This window comes from Pan troglodytes, chromosome 8, assembly GCF_028858775.2.
Source record: "Pan troglodytes isolate AG18354 chromosome 8, NHGRI_mPanTro3-v2.0_pri, whole genome shotgun sequence".
NCBI lineage: Eukaryota > Metazoa > Chordata > Mammalia > Primates > Hominidae > Pan > Pan troglodytes.
In genome coordinates, this window is record NC_072406.2 from 81,706,521 (window position 1) to 81,721,148 (window position 14,628).

Consider the following 14,628-nt stretch of genomic DNA (forward strand, 5'->3'; position numbering starts at 1 on the left):
TGACCTCACTCCCTCCCCAAGTCTCGAGCTCCTCATCTGTAAAACAAGAGGCTGGATGGTGGAGGAGTGTGGAGAGGGGCTCTGGAGGGCAAAGGGAAGATTCCAGCATGGGCCCATCCCTGGGTGGTAGAAAGAGCACTGGGCCTGGAACCAGGACAGCCAGGTCTCAGCTCAGGCATGGCGGCATCAGAGCTGTGTGTCCCCAAGCACGGCCCCAGCCTCTCAGGGCCTGGGCTGTCTGGTCTGTAAAGGGAGTGGAGTGAATTACTCCTGCTGGTACACAGCACAGGCACTCAGGCATCAGATGAACACTGGAGGCACGGGGAGGATGTGTGGGCAGGGAGGTCACGGGCGTCCAGGGTGGGGAGTGGAGGGGGCTCCATGCTGGCTGGGCGCGAGCTGCATTGGCACAAGGCATTCTCTACCCATCCAGGCTTCCGGGAAACCTTGGGTTGGACTCCGGGAGTGTGTGGTTCTTTTCCTTTGTAATTTCTCCTTTTGAATAGACCATTGACTTCCTGAACGACAACATTCGAAGAGGAATTGAGAACTACTATGATGATCTGGACTTCAAAAACATCATGGACTTTGTTCAGAAAAAGGTGAGCCAGGCGCTTTGGGGGTAGAGATGCGCCTCCCGTGCCCTTAGCCCCCCATTCAGGCCCCTGCTCAAGAAGATGGGGTGAGGGACCAGGTGACTTATCCATTCCCAAAGCAGGTAGCTGGCCAGGTTGGGAGGCAACAGTGAGCATGGATGGCCCACCAAGGATGGGGAAGCCAGGGCCCAACCTATTCAGCCAGTCCTCTGCCCACATTCCTGGCCCAAAACCTTCACACCCTTCTGTTCCTCTCCAGTTACACTGGCTTCCTGCCCCATACGCCGAAATAAAACAAAGTCAGGTGTTGCTACAAGCAACCTTGCAGGGTCCCAGGGCACCACCCACCAATGGGCAAGGATCCTCCTTCCTTGAGGTGTGAGCAACCTCAAGGGGAGTAACCTACCCCAGTCCAAAGCCCCCTCTGCCAAGTCTGTTCAGTGACAACTCACTCCTTGTCAAGTTAAAGACAGCCCTGATCGGGAGAAAGTTCTTCACTAATTTCAGTTTCCCCCAAATATGGGACAGTGAACCAGACGCCTCTTTTACTTTCATGACACTTCCTTGAATGTGATGATGATCCTGTTCCTTTTGGGACACCATCTCTCCCCTCTAGGTCCACCCAAATCTGTTGGTGCAGCAATAATAATAATAATAATAATAACGGCAGTGGTAGGGCCAGCTGCTGTCCTGGGTGGCTTTTGTACATCAACTTCACTTGGTCCTGAGCCTCAGCTTCCTCACCTACATAAGGGGAATAATGACAGGAAGCTCTTGGGGCGTCGTCATGAGGATTACCTTGACTTAATTCAGGAGACATGCTTAGAACAGTGCCAGGCACAGGGTGAGACCACAGTGCCAGCTGCAGGGATCATTGGTATGTTCTCCTGGGTGAGGACAAGCAGAGTGAGGGCTGCAGGCCCACTCAGCCGGGACAGCACTTCCTGGGACATAATCTTGGGGGCCTCAGCTGGCCTGGATCCCTGTGCCAGCTCTCAGTGGGGACTAGCCTCTCCCCACATGCAGGGCCACTTGCTGTGGCCGCTCCCTTGGCCCAGACTTTCTCTTCAGTCACAACAGGTGCAGCCTCTGGAAGGCCTTTTTCTGCCAGGGATGTGCCTGCCAGCTTGGGCTGGGAGAGCTGACTTCTGCTCCGGGTGGAGTGAGATGTTTTTATTGGAACCAGCCTTTAGCTGGCTTGGGGATTTCATTTCTCCTGGCGTAGAGGTAGGAGGTGATTAATGCTGAATGGGCACTTGCTTGGTGCCAGGTCCAGTGCTGAGTGCTTCATGTATGGCACTCTATGTAATCACAGCTCAGCTGTGCAGAGCTGCCATCCTTATTCTTGCTTTACAGACAACCATCTGAGGCTCAGAGAGGCTGACCAACTTGCCTGAGGTTGCACAGCAGGGAGTGGTGGTCTGAAGATTTGACCTTGGGTCTGTTCCATTGCAAAACAAATGCCCTTTGAACTACATTGCAGAAAGACAGTTCTAGGTCCCAAAACCTGGTGGCTTAAGGGGCACTGTGGGGACTCTGAAAGGTGTCTGGCTACCAGGACGTGTACCGCAGCCCTGGTTGAGCCCTCCAGTCCCAGCTCCCTGCTTCAGCTGGCTGGCAAAGCTTTGCATGGTCCAGCCTGTGCCGCCCTTTCAGCCTCATGCTCTGCACTCTCTCTGTTCCAGGCTTGCTGGCCTCCGCACCTGCTGCTGAAATACAAGCTTGTTTCTGCGTGGGGCCTTTGCATGGGTCGGCTGGCTTCTTTCTGTTTCCATGTTTCAGATGAAATATCCTCTCTACAAAGAGCCCTTTCATGACCTGCCAACCTAGAGCTGCCCCTCCCCACTTTTCCCCTATTTCTCCATTTCCGGGTTGCACAGCACCTTTCCATCCAGTGCTCACTCTCTGTCTCTCCACTGGAATGTGTTCCACCTGAGCAAGGGCTGCGTTGCTTTTGCTCACCCTGTCTCTCCAGTGCCCAGGACAATGCCAGGCACATACCAGCCATCAGGAGGGTTACCAACTACCTCCTACAGGAGCAGGGAGGGGAGGCAGAGAGGGGCTCGGCTAAGGGGAGAGCTCCAGGCAGGTTGTGAGGTGTGGGTGCTCTCCTTGCTAAGGGCAGGGCCAGCTGAGCTGGACGGGGTGGCTCCTAGGGTGGGTGCGAAGGTTGGTCGAGGTGCAGGAACTTTCACAGAATCATGCTTGGTCTCTGGGACTTTAAGGGCCATCTTTTCCAGCCTAGCACCTGTATTTGGGGACACGAAGATGAAGAAAGTGGAGGCCAGTTGTCAAGGAAGGACCTTTCCTCCCAGTGCCTAGTCACTACCCTGATATCCCACCAAGAGGCAGCCCAGCCTTGGCTTCCATACCTCTCCAGTGACAGGGGGTTCACTACCCTCTAGGCAGCCATGCCACACTTTGACAGCTCTGACTTGAAAGTGTACAGCCTCTCCCTGCCCCAGGGTGACCCACATAATAAACTGCGTCCGTCTCCTGACAGGGCCCCTTCCTGTCGTCTGAGCAGGGCCTGGGCGATGACGGCAGCTCCTCTTTCCTGCTTGCTTCCCTCAGTTCAAGTGCTGTGGCGGGGAGGACTACCGAGATTGGAGCAAGAACCAGTACCACGACTGCAGTGCCCCTGGACCCCTGGCCTGTGGGGTGCCCTACACCTGCTGCATCAGGAACACGGTAGACACTGCTCCTGTGGGGACTGGGGGGGCTGTCGGGGACCCCAGGTGGTACAAATCTTCTCTTGTCTCTCTTCCCAACTTGAAGATGGGTGGTGTGGGTGGATGGCAGGGAAGTAGGAGTTGGTGGCAGAGCGGAGGCTTTCCTGATTCTCAAGGGCTCCTGAAAGTGGAGCTTCTGGGGGTCGGGGGTAGGGAGACCATGTCTTTCTTAGTGGTGTTGGTTAACATCTATTGAGCACCTACCTTGTGCAGGCCTGCTCTGGGCACTTTGGTGGTATTTACTCATTTAGTATTCACGACAACCCTGTGAGGTATGTACTGTTATTTTACCCACTTTACAGATGAGGAAATTGAGGCACTCAAAGGCTGGGTGTCTTGCCCAAGGTTGGCAGGGCTGGGATGAAGTGCAGGCAGCTGTTGCCTGAGCTACACTCTGGAGAACTGTGCAGGCCAGGTGAGGGCAGGAGGGAGAGGTGCCCAGGCCAGGGGAGCTTAGTGGGGGTAGCTGGCTCTGCAGCATTAGTGGAGGCAGGCAGGACCTGCACCTTGGGCATCTCCATTGGTCTTTGGCCTTGAGGTCCTGGTGATCATCAGCAGCAGAGTGCTTGGAAGGGGGTCTGGTGACGTAAATGCCAGCCTCTTCCTCTCCCCAGCATGATCCTCTCGGGTCTGTCACCTTGGTCATTTGGGATGATGTCTTGTGTAGTCAGCGCTTAAGTGAAAGGCTTCATCAGTCCTTGTGTTGGACAAATGTGTCCAGAAACTGTTTCAGGATTGGAACGAGGTGGAGAGCTTTGCAATTACTCATGGCCTAGATAGTCATGGAAAGTTTCTCTCCTGACATTGCCACCATTCTGTGCCCACTGCCGGATTCTGTAAACCGAGCAGCTGCGGGTGGGGGCCTCGCCCATGAGTCAGAGAGCCAGTGCCAAGTGCACTAGCTCTAAAAAAGGCCGGGCCAGGAGGGAAGCTTTGTTTGGAAATGTTAGCTGCCATTTTAGGGTAGTTCTCTGGGAAGTGGGGTGCTGAGGAGTAGCAGAGTTTCCAGAGAGGCCTGCATGGGGTGATCCTGAACCTCATCACCCAGGGCAGCAGCATCTGAATACCTAAGCTGAGATGTGGAAGCCGAACTTGTATTCATTCATTCATTCAACAAATATTGGCTGAGAGCCTACTCTATGCCAGACACATTTCCAGGTTCTGGGGGTGTAGCAAACAAAGTCTCTGCCTGCATGGAGGTGACATCCTAGTGGAGAAAACTGACAAACAAAATAAGTAGAAGATAGAGGATCATAAATGCTAAGTAGAAAAAGAAAGTAGGGCATGGAGGATTGCAGTTTGGGATACTGAGAAAGGTGGGATCTGGGTGAAGCTCTGAAGAAAGTGAGGAAGGTGTCTGGGGGAGGGGCATTCCTGGCAGCAAGAACAGCTGTGCAAAGGCCCCAGGTGGGAATCACCCCAGGGCATTTGAGAAATGCACGGAGTGGCTGGAGCAGAGGGAGCACAGGGGAGGATGGTAGGAGGTGGAGTCAGGGAGGTCATGGGTACCCCAAAGGCCACAGGCAGGACTGTGGGGCGCCCTTGAGTGATGGACCATACAGGGCTGCATGGAAGAGTGGCACTCTGACTTGGTTTTACAAGAATCAGTCTGGCTGTTGTGAGGGACATGCTAGATGCAGGGATAGAGTTAGGGGCTGATATGCAGTGATCCAGGGGTCACAGGTCATCTTGTCCAGGAAAGTGCTCTTGGATCAACACCTGTGGAAGTGGGAGCCAGAAGCGGGATTGGGCAATGAAGGGAGTTGAGCAGTGATGCAGCCTCAGCTCAGTTCGGCTGGAGGCCTCAGCCACATCTATGAGGACAGCCCTTCAGAGTTGTCCCCTACTGGGGTGAGGGGGCCAGGCCTTCACACTCCCACCCACATTGACCAGGCATTGCATGAGTCCAGTGGTCCACCCAAGAAGGGACTTGCTGGCTCTGTTCAGCCAAGAACAGACTAATACAGCAAGAGGAAAGAGAGGGATTGATTGATGATAAGGAATTGGCTTGTGTAATTATGGAGGCGGGCAAGTCCCAAGATCTGCAGGGTGAGTCGGCAGGCTGGAGACCCAGGAGAGCTGACGGTGGAGTTCCCATTCAAAGGCTGGTCAGGCTTCAAACCTAGGAAGATCCAGCATTTCAGTTCAAGCCCGAAGGTAGCCAAGCAGGGAGAATTCTCTTATGGTCACTGAGGAGAGGGCAGTCTTTTGTTCTGTTCAGGCCTTCACCGATCAGATGAGACCTCTCCCCCTTGGGCAGGGCCATCTGCTTTACTTAGTCTGCTGATTTAAACATTAGCCTCATGCAGAAACACCCCCGCAGAGACACCCAGGATAATGTCTGGCCAAATATCTGGGTATCCCATGGTCTGGTCATGTTGACATATAAAATTAATGATCACATGAAGCAGTTACTGCAGGGGGCTGACAGCTAAGGGCTCCCCACAGCATCCCTGCACCAGGGAGGAGAAGACAGATGCTTGGAGCTGGGTGGTGGAAGTGGCAAACCGTGGTGACATTCTGGCTGTATTTTGCAAGTAAGCCTACAGGATTTGCTCGCATAGCAGATGTGGGCGATGAATGAAAGAGAGAAATCAAGGAGGATACCCAGGTTTTGGTCTGAGCCACAGGAAAGACGGGGCTGCCACTGCCTGAGAGGGGAGACTGAAAGGAGGCAGGTTGGGTGACCAGGAGCTCACTGTGGACGTGGGGGGTTTGAGAGCCTGTTCAGCATCCCATCAGGGATGTCAACGATGCGGTTGGATATAGGAGTCTGGAGTTCTGGGAATGATTAGGCTAGGGGTGTAAACACAGACATCATGTGCAGATAGGGTAGAATCTAAAGACAGCATCTGAATGAGAGCACCGAGGTAGGGAGGAGCCTTCCCCTGGCCGGGGTTATCTGACCCTGTGTTACACATGACCATTGATTCTCCCTGTGCCACCACACCTGGATGATTTTCTCTAAATGTGAAACAGGGTGTTCACTTCCTCCATAGAACTGGTTGATTTGTGTCCAGATCTATTTATTTTACACTGTACTATTCAACCTGGGATTTGAATGAGTACACGGGAAATATGTAGTGTAAAAAACTAAAATAGCATTAAAAATCAGGACTGTGGAAATTGTATTCTCAGATAGGAGGCCTAGATGATGGAGAAAAATATAAACTCCTGCTATCTAAGCCTCAGGACCTCATGGACTCACTGAAAAGGAGCTGAGCCTCGTGTCTGGTGGCTTGGAGCAGGGCTCCCCTACCTCCGGGCCATGAACCAGTACCGGTCGGTGGCTTGTTAGGAACCAGGTCGCACAACAGGTGGTGAGCAGAGGGTAAGGGAGCATTACCACCTGAGCTACACCTCCTGTCACATCAGCAGCAGCATTAGAGTCTCATAGGAGTGTGAACCCTATTGTAAACTGTGCATGCAAGGGACCTAGGTTGCGTGCTCCTTATGAGAATCAAACTAATGCCTGATGATCTGAGGTGGAACGGTTTCATCCCGATACCATCACCCCCCACCCACCCCCGCACCCCATCCTGTGGAAAAATTGTTTTCCTTGAAACCAGTCTCTGGTGCCAGAAAGGTTGGAGACAACTGGCTTAGAGTTTCCTGGCAACCAAAAGGAAAAGGGAGACATGGTCTGTTACATTGTTACTGTTCAGCAGAACATACCAGCAGAACATACCAGTTCTTCAGGGAAAGTAACTTTTCCCCTAACACTCAGCTTTAAAAGAAATGTCTTATATGAGCTTCCAATAGAGGATTTGAGCCATAGAAGTTCACATAGGGCTGTAAAATCTGGTTATACCAGGATATATCCCTGGGAGATGTTGGTGCAGAGGGCAGCGTGCTTCTACATTAAATGGCTCCAGACTGCTGTGCCTGCTGAGCTCTTGGGACCAATTTTCACGTACCTCCCCTCCCTTGTTGTTGGCTACCCCTTGGGGGCCTGTCATGAAGGCCCCTCTCCCTGTCCCCATTAGCTGCTCAGTCTTTTCAGGGTGAGAGGATGCGCACACGAACATTGTTGTGATCTTCTGGCTGCCCAGGAGTCCCCCTTCTGACTTCCTGTCCTGTGGCCCTGTGCAGGATGGAAGAGGCTACTGGACCCTGGTCTTGGGGCCTGTGAACTTCAGCAGAGCCTCTTGCAGAATATCGATTCTATGGTCAGGCAGGTAAACCCAGGCAGGCTTTACTTTTGGAAAGACTATGGATGCATCGTATCCCCTCACCCCTTGGTGAGGGGCTCTCCTGGCAGGGTGAGGTGAGTCCCCCCTGGGCCTGGAGAAGGGTTCTGGGCTCTGATGCCAGAGAGGCCTCTGCCAGTTGCCTGTGTGCTAAGAGACTCATCCCCCGAGGTCACCAGAGCTGGCCCAGTGAAGTCACTCTTGTCACCTCCCTACGTACCATGCAGCTTACCTATTATGTTCATTATCTCCCTTTCTACAGTGTAAGTTCCATGAAGGCAGGGACTTTGTCTTGTTGTTCTGTATTTCAAGTGACTAGAACTGGGATTGACATGCAATAGGTGCTCAGTTAATATTTGTTCAATGAACGAATGAATGAACCAACGAGATGGAAAGCACTCACTCCCATCATGTGCCCGTGCACCTGCTCTCCAGGCCTGACCCTTTCCATAGGGGTTGTGTTTCTGGCCTGGAAGGGCCAAAAACACTGGCTGACTAATGCCCAGTGGGCACTGGGCATGGCTGGGACTGAGGCTACCTGGAGAACCAGCTAAACCGAGGGAGGTTATCTTGCCTGCACATCAAGCCCTGACATTTAGAATGACCTAGATGACATCTGAGGCCCAACCCTCTCTTGGAAGGAGAGAAGACACCCTCCCTTTCCTTTGCAGGGGCTGGAATTGCGAACAAATCACGCCAGCCAGCATTCTTGTGCTTCTCCACGTGCCCAGCCCCGTGATAAGAACTTTATATGTGTGTCTCACTTTATGTCCAAAACAGCCCTAGGAGGTGGGTTCTGTGATCATCATAACCTATTCATTCATTCATTTTCTCAGTTAACAAATACGTATTGAGTACCTCTGCGTGCCAGTTCCTTAGCAGCCCACCTAAGGTTGGGCTCTGCTCCTAAGTGGCAGAGCAAGATCTGGACCCAGGAAATGTGACACCAGAGGGCACGCTGGGGGTTCTGCTGTTGCCCTCCTGAGTCATCACTGGCGCCTGCAGCACTCATCCCCCACGGCAGCGTTCACTTACATGTAGAGCAGCGGGGCTTGGGGGGGCGGTCATGGGCTGGACCAGGAAGTCTCACTCTCTTCCCTGGTGGTTGGAGAAGGAGACCCTGCAGGGCACAGGTGGTGATGGGAAGTGCCCGAGGCAGCCTGTGAGTTAGGGCCTGCCTGGGGAGGGGTTTGATGAGGTCTAGGGCGTGACCACAGGTTTCCCTATGCCTAAATTAATCAGTAGTCGGGAGTTCTGGAGAGCACCTCTCTTCCCAAGAAGGAAGTTTTGGCAGCACTCTCCGCTGGTGGAGCAGTGGTCTATGGAACGGAAGCATGGCCAGGGGCCCTGCCCTGGACCTCAGGTAAACCACAGCTGACCCTGTGCCAGCTGTAGTCTGAAGTTTTCCTCCCCAAGAGCCAGCGGCGCAGGAACAGCCCCACCCCGACCTCTGAGACGGTGTGAGCAAAGCGGTGCTCTGGGGCGGTCCTAGCCCGGGAGCCTGGGCAGCACACCTTTCTCTGGGGTCCTGATCTGCTGCTAGTGGAGGGGTGGTTCTCCCATGTAAAAGTCATGGAACCTGCATTCCTACAGTTTTTTCACGGGGCATTTCTTGGAGGAGGAGGTGGTTATGATGGAGACTCAAGCCAGACTGCCTGGGTCGGAATCTCAGCTCCATCCCTGCTGGACGGTGCAACTCTGTGCTTCGGTTTTCATCTGTAAAATGGGTAGGATAATAGTGCCTTTTTGAGTTAGAACCATTATAAATATTAGCTGTTATACATTTCCATTTCAGACAGAAGTTGTCAACACCATGTGTGGCTACAAAACTATCGACAAGGAGGTAATGTCTTTGAAATGCCTTTCCCTGGAAATGTTGCTCTTCCTGGTCCACCCTGGGGTGATCGGAGGGGTTTATTGAGGTCGGGGTCCTGGCCACTGAGATTTTCCCACATTCCTGGCTGTGACCCAGAGCCAAGACTGCTGTGGTTTTCCACCCCAGCACAGAAGGGCTCAGGGAACCAAGAATTCCCCCAGGCTGGGAGATGCCGCCTGTCAGGGTTTGCCGAGCACCTACTGTGGGCTGTTCCACATGAAGCCACCACGGCGCTTCCTGGTACCCGCAGCGTGCTTTGTGCCCAGCCATGCTCAGCACCAGCTTGCCTCTGCCCCTGGGGCCACCTGGGACCCAGGAGTCCTAGAGGATGGTAACCCCCTCTGGGGGTTGCTCCTGGGTCAGCTTCCTGGGCAACACCCCTGGTCTAGGAGAGAAGCAGGGGTGGTGCTGAGAAGGGACCTAAAAGGAATAGTGACCTGACATGCAGAGCAGTGGCTTTCAAAGTGGCGTCCCCAGTCCAGCAGCAACAGCATCCCCTAGGAATGTGAGAAATGCACATTCTTGGTATGGGGCTAGTGGGTGATTCTGACACATGCTTGAGAGCCGTAGACCAGCAGTGGTTCTCAGCCCCTCAGAACCAATGGCCATTTTTATAACAAACAGTGGTAATGTCCTATTTATTATCCCCAAGTGAAATTCACAGATAACCTACCTACATGCCCAATTCCAATACAATTAACATAATGATCTGAGATAAAGTAGAAATGAAATACAGCAATTTACAGCTGTTTAACATAGTTCATCATGTAAGTGCTTAGGCAGTGGGGGGTGCAGAAGACACAATGTAGTCAGGTGTCTGCACTGATGTGAGGCATCCCTGAGGCTGTAGTAGCTACAGGGCAGCTGATATTGGGCATTGTGTTGGCGACTCACATACCATGGGCATCATTTTTGCCACTGGCATGGTTTTTAAAAACGGTGAACAGTTCTTGATAAAGTTCTGAATTAAATAATGTGTAATCATTCCTTAATTTACCTAGTAGTAGTTCTGGAAAATTCTTTGTATATTAAAACCGATGCAGAAATGCTGTTTCCCCCCCCCCCCCCCCTTAAGAGACAGACAGGGTCTCACTGTTGCCTAGGCTGGCCTCAAACTCCTAGGCTTAGGCACTCCTGCCAACTGAGCCTCCATAGTAGCTGGGACTGCAGGCACTGGCCACCATGCCCAACTCTGCTTTGTTTTTTATATGTACCTGGAGTGGGGCTATTGGCTTGGATAATTATAAATAGGCTTTTCATGTATGGAAAACATCCGTGAGGCTTTTCATGCAGGGACATCTGAGAAGCACACAGGCAGGGCAGTTGTTTGTGGAGTAGGATTACCCTGAGCTCTGCAGTCCCTCAGCCCCCAACCTCGTTTGCTGGGGCAACCAAAAGTGCCACCACGGTGTCCCCAATCCTCTCTAGAGAACAGTACTGTCCATTAAGAATCAGAATCTAGGGTCACCTTCTCATGCTGCATATGGGAAACTGAGGATCACAGCGGTTGAGGGACTAGCCTGGACCTTGTGTAAATGGCAGAGTCGGGGCTGTGGCTCCTGCCAGCCGAGATCCTCTGCTGGGCTGACCCAGCTCCTTCCCATGCAGCGTTTCAGTGTGCAGGATGTCATCTACGTGCGGGGCTGCACCAACGCCGTGATCATCTGGTTCATGGACAACTACACCATCATGGCGGGCATCCTCCTGGGCATCCTGCTTCCCCAGGTGGGCAGGCCATGGGTTCAGAGAAAGTGTGACTTGGTGATTGCAGAAGGGCAGAGAAGGTGCAGAGGGGAAGAGCGAAGAGGCTTTTTTCATAGAAGTCCAGGACTTGCCTGGGGAGGGCTGCATGGCTGGAAGGAGGGGCAAATGGCAATAGCAGTCGTGGCGAAGCTCTTCCAAGTGCTGTGCAGGCACTGCTGCTTCACTTCTTTTTGTGAGGGAGGCACTATTATAATGCCTATTTCACAGAGGAGGAAACTGAGGAGCAGCAAGCTTCAGTGACTTGCCAAGATCCCCTAGATAGTGTGCAGCAGAGCTGGGGTGGAGGCAGGAATCCCAGAAGGGAGGGGCCCTTGCTGATGGGGCACAGCGAGGCGCTCTGGGATTTCCTGGGAAGGGGAGAGGGGGCCCAGGTGGGAGCTTCTTGGGCAGTGTGGGTGCTGGGAGAAGTCTCTGCTGTGGGTGTTGCCCAGGTCACACAGGACCATGAGGGCTTGGGACTGGCTGCTTGGGTTTCTGGGAGCCGGGAGCTGCAGGGAGGGCTGCCCTGATTCCCAGCAGGCCCTCACCAGCCCTGCCCCTTCTTCTCAGTTCCTGGGGGTGCTGCTGACGCTGCTGTACATCACCCGGGTGGAGGACATCATCATGGAGCACTCTGTCACTGATGGGCTCCTGGGGCCCGGTGCCAAGCCCAGCGTGGAGGCGGCAGGCACGGGATGCTGCTTGTGCTACCCCAATTAGGGCCCAGCCTGCCATGGCAGCTCCAACAAGGACCGTCTGGGATAGCACCTCTCAGTCAACATCGTGGGGCTGGACAGGGCTGCGGCCCCTCTGCCCACACTCAGTACTGACCAAAGCCAGGGCTGTGTGTGCCTGTGTGTAGGTCCCACGGCCTCTGCCTCCCCAGGGGGCAGAGCCTGGGCCTCTCCTAAGAGGCTTCCCCCGAGGCAGCTCTGGAATCTGTGCCCACCTGGGGCCTGGGGAACAAGGCCCTCCTTTCTCCAGGCCTGGGCTGCGGGGGAGGGAGAGCCTGAGGCTCTGCTCAGGGCCCATTTCATCTCTGGCAGTGCCTTGGCGGTGGTGTTCAAGGCAGTTTTGCAGCATCTGTAATTGGGGAGAGGGAGTGTGCCCCTCGGGGCAGGAGGGAAGGGCATCTGGGGAAGGGCAGGAGGGAAGAGCTGTCCCTGCAGCCACGCCCATGGCCAGGTTGGCCTCTTCTCAGCCTCCCAGGTGCCTTGAGCCCTCTTGCAAGGGCGGCTGCTTCCTTGAGCCTAGTTTTTTTACGTGATTTTTGTAACATTCATTTTTTTGTACAGATAACAGGAGTTTCTGACTAATCAAAGCTGGTATTTCCCCGCATGTCTTATTCTTGCCCTTCCCCCAACCAGTTTGTTAATCAAACAATAAAAACATGATTTTTTTTTTTTTTTTTTTTTGCCTTTCCTGTGTGCTGTTTTGTTGGGGCGGGCGTAAGGAAGGCTGCAACCTGGATTTGGAAACCCCTTGTGGATGCGAGGATGAAGGGGGTGCATGGGGTGAAGATTTGGCATAGCTTGGGATACAGGCGGGGGAGGGGGGGGGAGAGCCTCAGGGCCAGAGGTGACCACGCCTATTTTACCAAGAACCGAGGGAAACAGCCTGGGCCAGGTACAGCATGAGGCTCCACCTCCAGGAAATGGGGTGGATGGGGTGGGGGACCAGGGAAGCGGAGTTGCCCACAGGTCCACTTACCGCGCTCCCTGCAGCCCTCAGTGTGCCCAATGGCTGCCGCGCAACGCATGCAGAGCGTGGTGTCGGTTGACCCCTGCTGGAGATGCCGGGACTTGCGTGCGTCAGTCCACCCAAACCTTCGGGCCCCAAGACATGGGATCTAGATTTTTTGTGAGGCTCTTAGTAGCCAGGGCAATAGAAATAAAGTAGCAAGAGGCCGGGCATGGTGGCTCACGCCTGTAACCCCAAGACTTTGGGAGGCTGAGGTGGGCCATCACGAGGTCAGGTGTTCGAGACCAGCCTGACCAACATAGTGAAACCCCATCTCTACTAAAAATACAAAAATTAGCCGGGCATGGTGGTGGGCGCCTGTAGTTCCAGCTACTCAGGAGGCTGAGGCAAGAGAATCGCTTGAACCCGGGAGGCGGAGGTTGTGGTGAGCCGAGATCACACCACTGTACTCCAGCCTGGGCAACAGAGTGAGACTCCCTCTCAAAAAAAAAAAAAAAAAAAAAAGAAGAAGATATAAAGCAGCAAGAGCCCCAAACCTGAAGGATTCTAACGGTGGGAACCATCTATACACCCAGTAGTTAAGTGGTCAGATGCTTGGTCTGCCATGGGTGCCAAACGCATGTGTAAGAAGGGGCAGGAGGAGGGTATTTTAAAGTATGCAATAACACAACAATAACAAACACACCATAGAGCATACTTTGCCAGGAACGATATTAACTCCTTTAATCCTCACAACTAGGGTAATTCTTATCTTCATTTTATTAGTGGGGAAACTGAGGCACAGGGCAGTTAAGTAACTTGCCCAGGCAGGCAGCTGGTAAGTGACAAAGCCGTGACTTGAGCCCAGATAGGATCTCTTGAGCCACTCAGCCCCTCTGCTTTACTGTCTCTGTTGCCTCCTGTGCACACATGGTACTAGGCGTGCAAAACCAGTGGAGGCTGCAGCTGCTTCTGAAGCTCTGTCCCGGGGATATTCACTGTAGCCGCTGCTGCAGCCTCTGTCTTGTCCCACTTTGACCTAATGGACACAAGGCCAGGTCAAGGTCTGTGTCTGGCTGGAGGCCTTGTAGTCCTGGGGCTCTGGCTGTTCTGAGAACCCCTTTTGTGCCTAGAGGGGAGACGGCAGCTGCCTTTAGGGGCAGCAGGATGGCAGAGGCCCCGTAGGAGACAGGCTGGTCTGAATCGCTTATCCAAGGTCACCTTACCTGGACCCTGGAACCCGGACCCCTTGTCTTCCCTCTTTCCAGCACCACTCACAGACACCCCTCTACCTCACACTGCACCGCTGGCCAGCTGCTTATGTGGACCAGCGCTGGTGCCACAGATGGCTAAGCTCCAGCAGACACTCATCTCCTCTTTTCCAAACCTTGGTCACTCACCTCTCAAGAAATGGAAGCATAAATATCTTATTTTTTTTGAGAAGTGTGTGTTCATATCCTTCGCCCACTTTTTGATGGGGTTGTTTGATTTTTTTTTTGTAAATTTGTTTAAGTTCCTTTAAATTCTGGATATTAGCTCTTTGTAAGATGGATAGATTGCAAAAATTTTCTCCCATTCTGTAGGTTGCGTGTTCACTCTGATGGTAGTTTCTTTTGCTGTGCAGAAGCTCTTTAGTTTAATCAGATCCCATTTGTCAATTTTGGCTTTTGTTGCCATTGCTTTTGGTGTTTTAGTCATGAAGTCTTTGCCCATGCCTATGTCCTGAATGGTATTGCCTAGGTTTTCTTCTAGGGTTTTTATGGTTTTAGGTCTTATGTTTAAATCTTTAATCCATCTTGAGTTAATTTTTG

At 53.0% G+C, this 14,628-nt stretch overlaps 1 protein-coding gene across 7 annotated transcripts in view; it reads left to right on the plus strand.

Moving 5' to 3' along the window:
* The window catches only part of TSPAN15 (tetraspanin 15), a 61,104-nt gene that overhangs the window by 44,172 nt on the left and 2,304 nt on the right, over nucleotides 1-14,628 (plus strand). For 2 of the 7 annotated variants that reach the window (XM_001169513.7, XM_024346412.3), the window contains 5 exons: nucleotides 507-602; nucleotides 3,171-3,287; nucleotides 9,314-9,361; nucleotides 11,003-11,119; nucleotides 11,708-12,547. In XM_001169513.7, the coding sequence (XP_001169513.1) occupies nucleotides 507-602; nucleotides 3,171-3,287; nucleotides 9,314-9,361; nucleotides 11,003-11,119; nucleotides 11,708-11,857 (528 nt within the window). In that variant the 3' untranslated portion in view covers nucleotides 11,858-12,547. Of the gene's footprint in view, nucleotides 1-506; nucleotides 603-3,099; nucleotides 3,288-8,189; nucleotides 8,308-9,313; nucleotides 9,362-11,002; nucleotides 11,120-11,707; nucleotides 12,548-14,628 lie in introns of those variants that run through there. The other 5 variants (XR_001706639.3, XM_016918469.4, XR_010146912.1 and 2 more) reach the window with 5 other exon arrangements.